The sequence below is a fragment of the Apteryx mantelli genome, chromosome 1 (genome assembly GCF_036417845.1).
Source record: "Apteryx mantelli isolate bAptMan1 chromosome 1, bAptMan1.hap1, whole genome shotgun sequence".
NCBI classification, from domain to species: Eukaryota; Metazoa; Chordata; class Aves; order Apterygiformes; family Apterygidae; genus Apteryx; species Apteryx mantelli.
In genome coordinates, this window is record NC_089978.1 from 153170087 (window position 1) to 153183414 (window position 13328).

Sequence of the window (13328 nt, forward strand, 5' to 3'; positions counted from 1 at the left end):
AGAAGGAAATTATGGCAGCCTTGGGGAAGGAGTAAGAAGGAAAAAGCAACTACCATGTGATAAGAGCTCCAGAGGGGTGGAAGATGAGGAAGGGGAGCAAATGAGGTGTTCAACACTATACGTTTTCCTAAGTGAGACCTGCCACTTATTAAAAAAATCACCAGTCAAAGAAAGGACTGAATGTGAACAGATAGGAAAGCAGTCAATTGAGGCTGCGATCTCAGCAGCAGGATGAATGCTTGTTTTTCAATCATCAGTTCAGCTCCCCAGTCTGACTGGTTCACGCCGTGGCCACACATGCACTTGTGCCAGTACCGTACAGAGATGCCAGTATGGCCGGAATGAATGGCTGGGACCAGGGACAGGGGCTGCATAAACTCAGCATTGCCACCTAATAAATTCATGTGAAATCATATTGTTAGTGTCAATAATTTGCTGCAGGAGGAAAGGCTCAGACTTCACAAGTGACACAGATTCTTGAATGTTGAACAATTCTTGTGGAAAGGTTTGGCCTAAATATCTTAGTGTTTATTATTAACAGAGACCTTAGGAACGGCATGCTGTGTGGATTTTGCTTTAAATCAGTCTGGATATTACCTACTCAAAATCCCTTTCATACTGTGTCAAAAGCGTAGTTTTTTAATAGAATAGTATCCACGTGGGTGGAAGACAAAAATGTGACATTCTAATTATACACTTCAAGAAATTATGACATTTTCAAAGATAAAAAATGACTTTGTTTCATAAACAAATTACAGTAAAATCATTCTGACTTGATTTGATAGTTATCATGGACCAGTGGATTACTGACTGTAAGCAAATAAACACAGTTTAAAGAATCAATCTTTTTAAACCGTGACATTTTTGCTAAAATGTTCTTAACTTTTTAGATGCAGTGAGAATTTATAGTGTTTCTCTACTTACAAGATTTTGTTTCATCGGAAAATTTAAGACTACTATCAAGTGATCCCATAAAGCAGGGTAGAGCTAACGGTTTTATTAAGTACCTTTGCTTCAGGCTAAATGGAAGGAACGATTATGTCACACTTACACAGGAAAACAGCTGGAACCAGCAGAAGCTTCCACACAGTGCAACAAGAAATATGAAATAGCCTGATCAGAAGCAACATAAATTCACTCACTATAAATGCAGGGACTGTTTGTCAAGCTCTCATCAAAAAAGACACCGTAATCCAGGAAGGAGTTAGTACTGAAGGGGAGAAGCAGCCATGAACAGTGCACTGAGCACAGTCAGGCAAAATTTTTTGACAGGCCTACTTGAAGATTTTGACCTCACAGTTGGGATTTTTTCCATGGTGTGCAGGGAAACAGGACAGTCGGTACATTGTTCGCATGTGAAGAGAAGGGCATAAAAGACGCACCTGACCCAGTCAGCCTGTCTCCCTAACATAACTGACATGCAAGGTCTCAAGTGTTCGTTACTGCCTGGCCTGACAAAAAGGGAAATGAGAAGTTGTAAAAGTTGAAAGATACTTCACTCCTGCTTCATACATTTTTTCAGTTAGAACAGGGCTGCAATATGTCTTACAAATTCTGTATACTACCTTCTCCTGCCAGATAACAACTACGACTATTTGCAGTCCAAATGAATAACCTTTGAAGAAGTTTCTATAACATTCCTTCTGACCAGATTTTGTAATATCCTCGCCCCCTTCCCAGGGAAAAAAAAAAAAAAAGTAAAAAAAAGTGAGGGAACCTCTTTTTAAAGTATTATTGTCGGAGGTAGCAAAGGCATCTTGAAAGGGAAGTGCAGAAGTGGGGCTCCAAGAGTTTGACACTTCCATGTCTTGGTGACAAAGGTCTCCTGTAAGCAGGAGACATGACAAAGAATTGGCAAGGGGAGAGTCCTCAGCACATGAGGAGGCCTGTGATTAGGAGTGCCTGCAACCCAGAAACTGAAGATCATTTAACACCAAAAAGAAATGATTGTGGATCCACTCACTCCCTGAGCAACCAAAATTATTTTTCCTACTTACTTCTTTTTCTTACCATTCTACCCCGTCATTTCTAGACAAAGCATGGTAGTTTCCCTTGTCCACCATGAACAATATATCTTCTTTGCTGTTACAGGACCTGTGAGTCGGCCAGAGCTTTGCAGTAAAACTGCTTAGAACCAGTTCTCTACCGTGAGTATACCAAAAACACCTAAACAACTTTTAAACTCCAAAGCTATGTTTCATTAGAGTCCCAGACAGAACAAGACGGCTTCAGAAAAAGAGAAAGTAAGAGTGAGGCAGATCATAATAAAAGTCTGTAAGGAGGTTCCCCACATACACACCACATATCTGCAGAGGAAGCTGTAGATCCTTGTTCTTAGTAAGGCGATTTTCAGTGGCTTTCTGGGCTACAACAAAACCTACATGTTCCCTCTTGAGTCTCAGAGAAAAGTCTCTTCATCTGACTTTTCTCCCACTAGCTGCATGTCCATTCCTAACTCAGGAGACTCACTGTCCCTACATTTAATACTACAAACCCCTAGCTGCTTGTCTCTCAGCTCTCTCCTGTCCCCATGTTACACTATAGAAATTTCATCCCCTGGGCTTGCCCGGTTGCTCTCAGAGCAGGCGCCTCTGCTTATTCTGTCCCACAGCCTCCATCCAACCCAGGGTGCCAAGGCAAGAGGAAAACAAAATGGAGGTCTTCCTCCCCTACGTTCAGCAACTACCCTTTTTAGAAGGTATCATCCAGCATATTGCATACTAACAAAACAGGTACCATGCATCACCTTTGCCTTTAGTTCTTACAGAGTATCCCATTCTTTAGAAGAAAATATATTGCCCTGCTGCTGCTGTACATGGTGGCAACTCCTCGCAAAACTGCTACAGCAGTCTCATGTGATGAAGTCAAGCTTAAAAAAGTGGTGTTCTCACAGGGGGGTCAGGCCGGACTGTTAACCAAATCTTTCACATGTAACAGTACATACTGACTTTATCTCCATGCCACAAAAAGCTGATGTATTTGCTGTAAATTGTTGATATAACAGATTAATAAGAAAATACGTATGGTTGATAGGAAATATGGTATGTATGGCTGGCAGGAAAACTGAGTTCATGGTCCTATCAGTCTGTTCCTCTGTTGTTTGCTTGGTGGGTGCTCATGTGCTCTTTGTTGCTTAAGTGCTATGCAGAAATACGCCTGAGTATATGCCAGCAAATACAGAATTATGTATAGGTCTTAACCAGCTTATGTTTCCATGCACGCGTGGAGTGTGTTGTGCTAGTGCATGCATGCAAGGATGCAGGAAGCACACGTGCTTACAGGCACGCACACTAACTTTGTGCGCTCTTGCATATATATTCTCTGCATTGTCACACTGGTGTGCCTGAATTTTCCTGTGTGTGCATAAGCTTGTGGATACGAGGCTCTAATTCCACATTTTTTTTGTGGCTTTCCCTTCTCTTGAACATGTATGTATTTTGGAGCATACCAGGCCTTCACCTAAGCATGCTGATAGGCATAGTGTGCACATGCTGGACGATATCCTAGCTTGACACGTCCAACTCTCACAATTTTGCGGCAAGTCTCTGTAGAGTTTATTGGACTCTTTTTAAACCTCCAGCTGGGGGAATCGGGTTGTTACTGGTGGATCTCAACTGCCGCTCCGACAAGGAAGTCGGTGGCCTTCCCGGTGGTGCTGAGAGACCCGAAAACGAAAGCTGCGAGCACCGGGAGCAAACAAGCAGCCAGGCCAGGTCACTGCGGGAGCCGGGCGAGGGTGCGGGGCAGGCGCTGAGGAAGGGGCGGCCGGGACCGGCCTCCCTGAGCCCGGGGCCAACGGCCGCCCCGCCGGCCCGGGCCCGCGGCTTGCCTGTTACCACGGGCAACAATCCTGAGAGAGCGGCGCTCGGCGCTCGACTGCAGCGGCTGGGTTCCGACTCTCCCGCCCGCTCTCGTTCCGACTGGGCGGGAGTGAGGGGAAGCGGGGGAGGGAAGGGGGACGGGGGGAAGAGCCGCCACCCTTCCTTTCGGCATTGGATTGGTTGCGCCTACTAGGAACCGTGTGTTGTTGTTGGAGGCAAAATGGCGGCGGCGGTGGCCGGGGCCGCCCTGCTGGGCAAGGGGCTGGACATCAGCCTGGCGGCGCTGCAGCAGCACGACCCCTACATCAGCAGCATCGTGGACGTGGCCAGCCAGGTGGCGCTCTACACCTTCGGGCACCGCGCCAACGAGTGGGTACGTGCGCCCGCCCCTCCCCCGGCAGCGCCGCGGGGCGGGGCGAGAGGGGACACCGCCCCCGCCGCGGGGGGAGGCGGGGCGTCTAGGAGGGGGGCGGGTAGCGGGGAGGCCCCGCCCCCGCCGGGGTGGGGGAGGGGGGCGCTGAGGTGCGAGGACGGTTGCCGCGGGCCCCACCCGGGGTGGTGCCGCGTGGGCGCCTCGCGGGGCCGGGGGCGGCTTGTCCCTGCGCTCCAGCTCTGTGGGGCTTCATGAAGCCCTGTGATGCCCAGGGGGCAGGTTTTGAAACATCCGTGGGACTTTTTTACTCTGCAGTATTGGGGGGAAGGGGACAGGCTTTTGGACTGGGCCCCTGAGAATGAGGAAGTGTCTCCTGTTCAAAAATGAACAGTGACGGTTGGAATTGAAATATATAGAGAAATATGTCAGGGTTGCAAATGTTAAAAAGTGTTTTAAGATAAAGCAATTTAAGATTGAAAAAAGCCATTTAAGATAAATGCTTTGGGGAATCCTTTGAAAATTTGAGAGGCTATTTATGGATTGTTCTTGGATTATTATTAACTATTATTATTATGGGGTTTAAGGTCTGTGCACCCAGCCATATTTGAAGAATGTGTGCAATATACTTTCTGTGTTTTCCTCCAATCAGTTTTGAATATTGCTTGTGAGGAGAAAGTCTATCTGAAAACTGAATCAGATTTGAGAGTCACCCCCAAACATAGTTGAGTGTAGTGTTTAACCTCATATTATTGGCTCTTTAGCCTGAAACAGCCTGCCCCTCCCCTAACTGTGTCTTAAAATACTTGCCCCTAGACACAGACACTTGTATACTTTAAACAGGATATTGAGCCTCAGTATCCACTGTGTCACATAAGCTGGCTTTCTTGTTTGTTTCCAATGAGGTCTCATCAGTTATCCTGGCTGACAGGATATAAAAAGATTAGAAACTGACTGTGAGGCTTTATTAAGAAAGAAAAAGCAGATCTAATAGTTTTCATATCTTGTCGTAACACTTGCATCAGTTGAATGGTGACCTATGCTATCACCACCATCCGTAAGGTAGGGTTTAGTTATTTTTTTCATTGCTTAAGTCAGAGAGGTGTAACTCCGGTTGGTACTGTTAAAACAAAGATAATAGAGACTTATTTATGCCTGAACTTTTTAACATTCCTTTCATTTAGGAGAAGACTGATGTAGAAGGAACACTGTTTGTTTACACAAGGTAAGAATGTTATATTTTAATGCCTGAACATGAAACCTGTGGATGTGGAAAACCTAGCTAGGAAACAGTTTGGCCAAATGAAGTAACATGCTCAAATCCTGTCGTATCCCAAGGTGAAAAGAAATTGAAAACTGGAAAAAAGACTATGCAGAGAAGAAAACAATGAGAAAGAGGCATCACCTAGAGTGTGGATAAAACTTCAAAATGTAGTTTGAAACTCAATATGGATGAACCAGAGAAATCTGTGACATTGTTTTAAATAGGATGTAGCATTTGTCCTTTAAAAGGTGTCTGAAAAAAATAGTAAAATAAATAATGGTGTTCACTAAGGTTAGGGAATGACAGGACTTTAAAACTTTTTTTTTCCTGTGTAGGGGAACATTCATGTTACTTGTATCTGACTGCTAATTTTCTGTGCATATTTTCTCCATGGTTTTGGATGTTTTTAGTGCTTTTGTTATGTAATGGCTCTGGTTGTGGAATATTTTTTGTAATTCATATGTTTAGACATATGTTACATTTGCAGTTTTTTCACTTACACTTCAATATTTTTACTTAAGAATAGGTCTGTTGAGGAGATAAGAAATTCTTGTGATGTTCAGAGATTTTACAAACAGAATGCTTCTCAGAGCATCCATGAGATCATCTATTCTAATATTCTGTGTACTAGATCTGTTGTAGAGCCTGCCTTACATTCGGACAGGGTTTCCAAGGTAGTACCCCAGCATTTTCGTGTGACTAATGTTAAAAGCAGAAAATGACTCAGTTAACCGATCTTGCAGTAGCTGCTGGAAGGGACACTGAAGCAGATAAACAGACTTTCTCCTTTTGAGGATCCAATAGGAGCACTGAGAAATCAAAGGATTCTTTTGAGTGGGCAAGAGTCATATGTATGAAGTGACAAACTGGCATGGAGGAGGCACAAGAGAATTTGAATTGTGTGAGGTGGGAATGCTGATTTTAACCTTTTGAGCTCTTTCCTACCAGCAGTAGGAATCATTAGCAGTAATTTTTCTAACCTCCTTTTAGGTAAGTGAAGAGGAACAAAAAGATGAGATGAGATGCTATAAAAATTACCACTGCAAGGTGAAAGAACTGGCACTTGTTTGTGCTAGCAGTAGCATGAGGTGCCTAGCTGTGTACTGTACAACAGAAGCAGTATTTCTCTGGGATGTTGGATTTAGATGTCCGGAACTGACAATGTGTAGGCCTGGCACTTCTAGCACCTGTGTTCTTCCATTGTTCTTTTTGTTCCCTGCAGAGAAGGGAAGCTGAGGAAGTTTCCATTTTCATCAAAGATTCCCACCCTTGCTGCCCTCCCTACCATGAACTATACTGAACAGGTTATGAGCTGTGGGTGACATCATACATTGACCTCCCCATCAGTTTCAGTTTTAACTTTAATTTTCTGTGGCTTTGAACAAAGTCATAAAATCCTGTTGGAAAAACATTGCCAATAGACCATAGGTTGGAGGCAACTGGTGTTGCCTTTTGCTTTCTTACTACCATTGTGATAAAGTAATGTGACCATTTTACTTGAGCTGGTTTATTTATCACCTATCCCATCTTTGAGAACTCTCAGGAAGTTTCAAAAATCGGACTTCCCACTGGATTAACACCAGTGGAAGTGGACTATTTGAAAACAAGAAAGGGAAAAAGTGAATTACTGGCTGTTGCGAACAAGGATTCTTCTTAAGGTTTCCACCTTTTGTTTAATTTTCTGTTGTATTGCCTCCCATCCTGTAATGCAGATTCCTGTGCTTTGGATTTCATAGAGACATTAACCCACCAGTGATTACCAGAATTGGCACTTTTCCCAAACATTTAGCCATTATCTTGTCCTTTAGCGTCAAACTCAGTTTGAAAGTAGTATCTCTTGTCAGAATTGGTGCTAGGGTTAACAGCTCATGTTAACAGAAATTATCTAAATGACTTAGGAGTATAACCCTTATGAAACAGCATAATATGATTTGTGTTCTTATACTTTAGATGGTATTGAAAATCCCATCTGGAATGATTGTTATCCTATGTAGTTGTTACCTGAATATTAAACAACCAACTGTGCTCTGGCCCGTGACTATATCTTTCTAATTGCTGTTGTCAACTCCAGCAGGAAACCATAGGCTAGGTGTTGATGGTTGAGTAGTGTGGTGCTAGTGGTCTGGGATGAAGTGTAATGAAGTAATATCTTGCCTGTTCAGAAGTTGTAGCCCTTATAATTCAATATAAAAACTGGGCATGCATACATGAGTAATGCTGTGGGTTCGAAATTGATGTGACTAAATCATTGGGCCTCAAATGGTAGTGTCACAGATGCGGCATACTCTGCAGTTATTGTGAACGGTGGTGCTTTGGTCATTTCTCATACAGAATGTTTTGAAATAATTAAAAGGATTACATGAAAGACTGCAAGACTCAATTGTTATTTCCTTGACAACCAAATTAGATTTTTGAAATATCTGTTAAAAAAGAAAAACAATTTTGGAGAACTATACAACAAAAAATTATAGTCATTTCTGTTTGTCTTTGACCTGATATTTCTACTTGGTAATTTTCAGATCGGCTTCTCCGAGGCATGGCTTCACAATTATGAACAGGCTGAGCATGGAAAATCGAACAGAACCAATTACTAAAGACCTTGATTTCCAGCTGCAGGATCCTTTTCTGCTTTACAGAAATGCCAGATGTAAGTGCATGATATGTTGGGTTAAATGTTTATGTAGTCAGCTCTTCTTCATAGTCTCTTTTCTGTTTAAGACAGTCTAAGTCATTAGATTACAGCTTTCAAGGGCTGAAACTAGCTGGTTAATAGTTATAATTGAAGGAATGTATTTTTTTGACATGCTGAAAGAGAAGAGTCGCTCACTGCTTCCTAAAATACCACTTTTCTCAAGAAAGCATTTAAACATGCTTAACACGTAATCTTTCCCTTAATTGACAAATAGTAGATTTTTATGGTAAAGTGTATGTGATGGATGTAGATATTCATACAGATAGTGTTTGTGCTTTGAATATACTTCAGTCAGTGTTGGGAAGTCTTGTCATAAAGAGAATCCACTGAAGGTTGGAGTGATGTATGTGATCTTGGTGTTCTGCATAAAGATAGACAAGCACAGCCAGTTCAAATCTTGCCTGGGTTCCAGCTCCAATATACTGTCCTTACGGCAAGTTGGAGAAGGGGTTACTTCTTGACTATTAGAGGTAACTGACCTGAAAACAGTGCTGATATAGAGTTGAGCCTCATTTAAACCCTGATGAGAGACGAAGTTAGTACTTTGGTCTCTGTGCTTGTCTTGTATAATTATCAGGCTTATATGTAAGAATTGGCAAATGTGTATACAAATATACATAGAACCATTGCAACATGCAATTATATGTGAATGAGCATTTATAAATATACAGGTTTATGCCTGTACTTGGAAGTAGAGCTGTAGTGTGATCTATACTTTGTGCTTGGTGCATAAAAACAGATTCCAAAAATTCTTTATGTGACCTGTGATCCAGATGTGTTCCCTCTGAATGAAGTAAAAACTGAGGAAAGTCATGGCATCCAAAGCAGTGCAGTTTGATAATCTGCTGGATCTTTTTATTTCCTAAACTCAATGTGGAGCTTGAAAATATGTCAAGAGGGAGTTCTGTTGCTTGCAGATGCTATGTGGCAGAAATAATAATGGTGAAGTAACAAATAGTCTAAATGAAAATTCTATTTCTGAGAGTATTTGAGATGCTGAAAAAGAGGTGAAATTCCACCATTTAAGTTCCCAAATAAACTGAAAAGAAATACAGACATCTCCAGGCTAGACTAGACAAGACATTAGGATTTTAAGCAGTGTTAAGTACCACAAGACCCATTTATGCCATCTGATTTCAATGAGTCTCTGCTATGTATATAGGGTTTTTTTAATCTCATTTTAAATTCCCAGTAGGAATTTTATATGCATATACTAGTATTTGCCTTTTGAAGTTAAAGCTATTGATTTTTTTTTTTTGTTGAGACACAATTTGCATAAAGAATAAATAGAACTTTTTTATTATAACTCTCTGTGCTGATATAATGAAAGTAAGACAGTCCTTAGTCTGAACACCACATATAAACAGCTTTTTTTTATAGCAGAGAGAATTGTTTACTTGGATTTTGAGGCATAAACAGTTTGTTCACTAAGAGATGTCAGAATTTAGGTTTGCAGGGTCTCAAACACAGGTACTAACATATGCTTCTGAGCAGTGGGGTTGTGTTCAATAACCTGCTTGGGCCTTTTTGGCTAATTGTGTAACAACAAAATGCAAAAGGCTTCCTTTCTGGATTCTTCTGTCTAAACAGTGGTTCTTTTAGGGCAGGATTTCCATCTGGCAACTCAAAGCTGGATTTTGTTGAAAAATTCATTGCCAGTCAGCCTCTGCAAAGTTAGAACAGTTTGTTCGTACCTCTCTGCTCTTCTGTGCAGAAGAATTTTACTGAACCCTTCTATGTTCAGCTTTAAGACGTATCATGCAAAATAGACTAGCCAGCTGTCAAGCGAGTGACACCAGTGTGACACCAGCTAAACACACCAAGGGATTCCTTTCCCTGAATTAGTTAATGTTCCTTTCTGCTAGTAGATTCACAAATCTGTACTAGGAGGCACTACCTCAAAGAATTTTCAGCGTGCATTAAAGAACAAGCCCAGCAAGCATACAAAACAAACTAAGGGAATGGAAGCAGGAGGATTGGAGCAGGGGAGGTGAAAGCATATCTTCAGAGATGACCTACACTGACAATTTGCCAGCACCAATATGAAGGTACCAAAATTTTTCTTTCACATTAGGATCTCTCAGCCACAAGAACCGGTGTCTTTTTGTCCTCGTGGCACTCTGCTATGTGATTCAGTTGAGGATAAGCATGAAAAAGAGAGTACCAAAACCCCAGCTGGTATACTCCTAGTTTTCTAAAGTCATCTTCAGCCATAGTTTTGGTGGGTCTGTTTTCTCCAGAGTTAACTGCTGCATTTGACCATGGAAAAATCTGTGTCTCTACTTAATTTGAGTGTTTCATTATGTGAGAAAAGGTTCATGTTTGCTTTACTCAAAATCAACTAGTTTAGGATATCAGGTAGTATCAGGTGTGTTCCATGCATACGGATACATGTTAATCCTAGTTATCTTTCTAAAATAGTCTTATAAAGGTTTAATCATTAGTTCTCCAAGAAAGCTGAAGCTGTTGGTACTTCAAAACAAAAACTGTTTTTTTCTCAGACTTCCATGGAAACAGTTATGTCTTCAGAACAAACTGGGTTTACAGACCCATAGAAGAAAAGTTATTTACCACCTCATTTGACCTTTCCAGGTTTTCTTTAAGTCATCTAGATAGTTTACATGGCGATTTCTCCACTAAGATGCAGCTAACTTCAGTCCTTTTCTCCCTTTTTGTATATTTCAGTCTTTACTACATAAAATAAAGTAACTTCCTCAACATTATATGTCTGTCTTCGCTAAGGTCTCATCCAAACATGATTCTGAATATCCACCTTGAGTTTTTGCTATAAATATTTTCATTAGGTTTTGCTTTATTATACAACCTCTATTTATCATTTTTGCTAAACTGAGGCTTCAGGTTTTTTCCTTATTAAATTGAGTTTTCATTCAAAACCTGTTCTTTTTAGGCACTAATGTTATAATGTTATTTTTATTTCCTGCTTCCGGATGCAAATAGAGGACTATTCAGTAATAGCTGTTTACTTGGCTCAACCTTGGGCAGTTTGGAAGTAACACTTAATGGGATCTGGAAACAAGTTGCCTTTTCTAATCTTTTGTTTGAATTGGTTACTTCTTACTCTATTTGTCATAGTGCTAGTCATGTCATATCTAATAAGATTTCTGTTTCCTCTGTGTTTTAATTGGTATAGTTCTTTTCTCATATAAGATTTGTATTTGATTTTTGTGAAAATATAAATTTCAGAAAAAACAAAATCAAGCATTTGGAAGAATAAGAAAGTACTGGCCAGTCTTTTGTTTGTTGCAATATTATGAATGTTTGTTGAAACTAGTTTTATTTCAGTAGAACTGAATATCTATGGCTGGTTGTATCATACAATTTAAAATAAACACTCTCGGCAGCAAAAGGGTGTTACTTTTGCACTGGAGACGTCCCCAACATTTTGTAATGTTATACTTATCAATTTAGCAAGACTGCTTTGCACCCACTCTATGATTACAATAGAAAAAGCTTTCCAAAATGGTATATAATAAAACTAAAGTTTATGAATACTTAAAATAAAAAAGGAGTATTTTGATCTTTTTACTTTATTGGGTTTTATATAACTTCTGTTTTTCCATATGGTCTTGTTTTGTCTTAGTGGTCTAAAGTCTATTGTCTAAAAACATCGGTGCAGGCACCTACAGTGTAATCCCAGGACTTTTCAGGCTGGATTTGAGAGCCCTGCCAGTTAATGTTTGCACTGATCCATTATTTAACAGAAAAATTTGTGTCTGTTAAAGTAAGGCTAGAACTAGGGTTATTCATTTGAAAGCCAGAAGGGAAGCTCAAATTACAGAGTATTTGATGCCAACAGAAATCCTTTTGTAAGTACACCAAGAAACAAAAGGTTTATGGCTCAAATAAGTATTTTCAATATGATCCTTAAACTTATGTTGTTAACTGCGGTTTCAGACACTTTGTCTTTCTGAGAGCAAATAAAGACAGTGGTTTTGTTTTTTTTGTTCAGATCATCTAATGATTTTAATCTTAAATTCATAATTACTACTTTTTTCCCTAATCTTTGGTGGTATTTATTGTGGAAACCAATGTTTGGAATCTGTTGCTCTAGAATTCCTGCTGATTAATATGAAATAGCACAAAAGAAATGCAGAAATGTAATTATTGGTTAAACTAATATCAGTTTCTCCTTTTAGCAATGATCAACTCTATAATAATCCAATCGCCATGACTCCCAAAGTATATCATACCAGTTGTATATGGGTGTATGCTGGGTTAGAGAATTATTTCTTGAGCTGACTGATTTATCATTTTATCACTGTATACTGGTTTTCATATTTATAGAGCAGGGAAAACTTGGGGAAAATTAAATTGTGTATCTGAGAGCTCGGTTCATGTTTAGAGCTGCCGGAAAAAAATATAAGGAAGATCATACCCTGCAAGAAGCTAGTATGCTAACAGGGACAGTTAATCTGATACAAGTTACTTGGGTGTTTTTCTACTATAGCAACTGGAGAAAGAAACTGAGTGACAGTTCAACAAATATTCTGTATCTGACTAGATACTCTACCCATTTGGGCACAGATGGTTGTTTTTCATTTGTGTGTCACTTATTTAGCAAAGCTTTTGATCATGTCATCTCCTAGGATTGAAGCCATATGAGGTTTCCTAGCCAGATCTGGCATGTTTTACTGAACTTGAACACTTGCATAGGGTCGGGGAGTGCACGCGAGCAGAACAGCCGTGCCAGCTTTTGGTGAAACTGTGTAGAGACAAGTGGTACATCCATAACCTCATAGTAATTTCAATTGTCAGGTTTAACCGGCCACCATAGGTCTGTCAGTACCCTCTGAATTTAGTATCACTTCCCCAGATTCCCACACTGCAAAGATTTGCAGTAGATGGGGGAAGTTTGGCAGCTGTCCACAGAGGTAGCCTAAGTTCCCCCCCTCCCCTCCCTCTGCTACATCATAATTATTTTTTCCCTACGTCAGAATTATTCAAGGAGGAAATTTTTCCCCAAAATATGTTGGGGTAAATAAAACGGAAAGGAAAGCTTTAGAAAAAGATAATAGTGTAAATTTTTGTCAAACTAGATTTTTTCATTCTTAGATTCTATACTATGGTCTTCTAGAGCCCTCTCAACTGGAAGAGCTCATCTGTTCAGAGGCTGAGTGGGGCTTGTTTCAGTTCACCCTTTGATTTAAATGCTAAATGGCT

The 13328-nt window shown here is 40.4% G+C and overlaps 2 protein-coding genes across 3 annotated transcripts in view; one reads left to right on the plus strand and one right to left on the minus strand.

Annotated features, from left to right (window-relative positions):
- Positions 1-13328, minus strand: part of CACNA1C (calcium voltage-gated channel subunit alpha1 C) — a 500936-nt gene that overhangs the window by 482663 nt on the left and 4945 nt on the right. The gene's annotated exons all lie outside the window — the stretch shown is intronic.
- DCP1B (decapping mRNA 1B) overlaps positions 4042-13328 on the plus strand; it is a 47849-nt gene continuing 38562 nt past the window's right edge. The window contains exons 1-3 of one of the 2 annotated variants that reach the window (XM_067307002.1): positions 4042-4194; positions 5376-5416; positions 7975-8102. In XM_067307002.1, coding sequence (XP_067163103.1) covers positions 4042-4194; positions 5376-5416; positions 7975-8102 — 322 coding nt within the window. Of the gene's footprint in view, positions 4195-4419; positions 4474-5375; positions 5417-7974; positions 8103-13328 lie in introns of those variants that run through there. The other variant, XM_067307008.1, reaches the window with a different exon arrangement.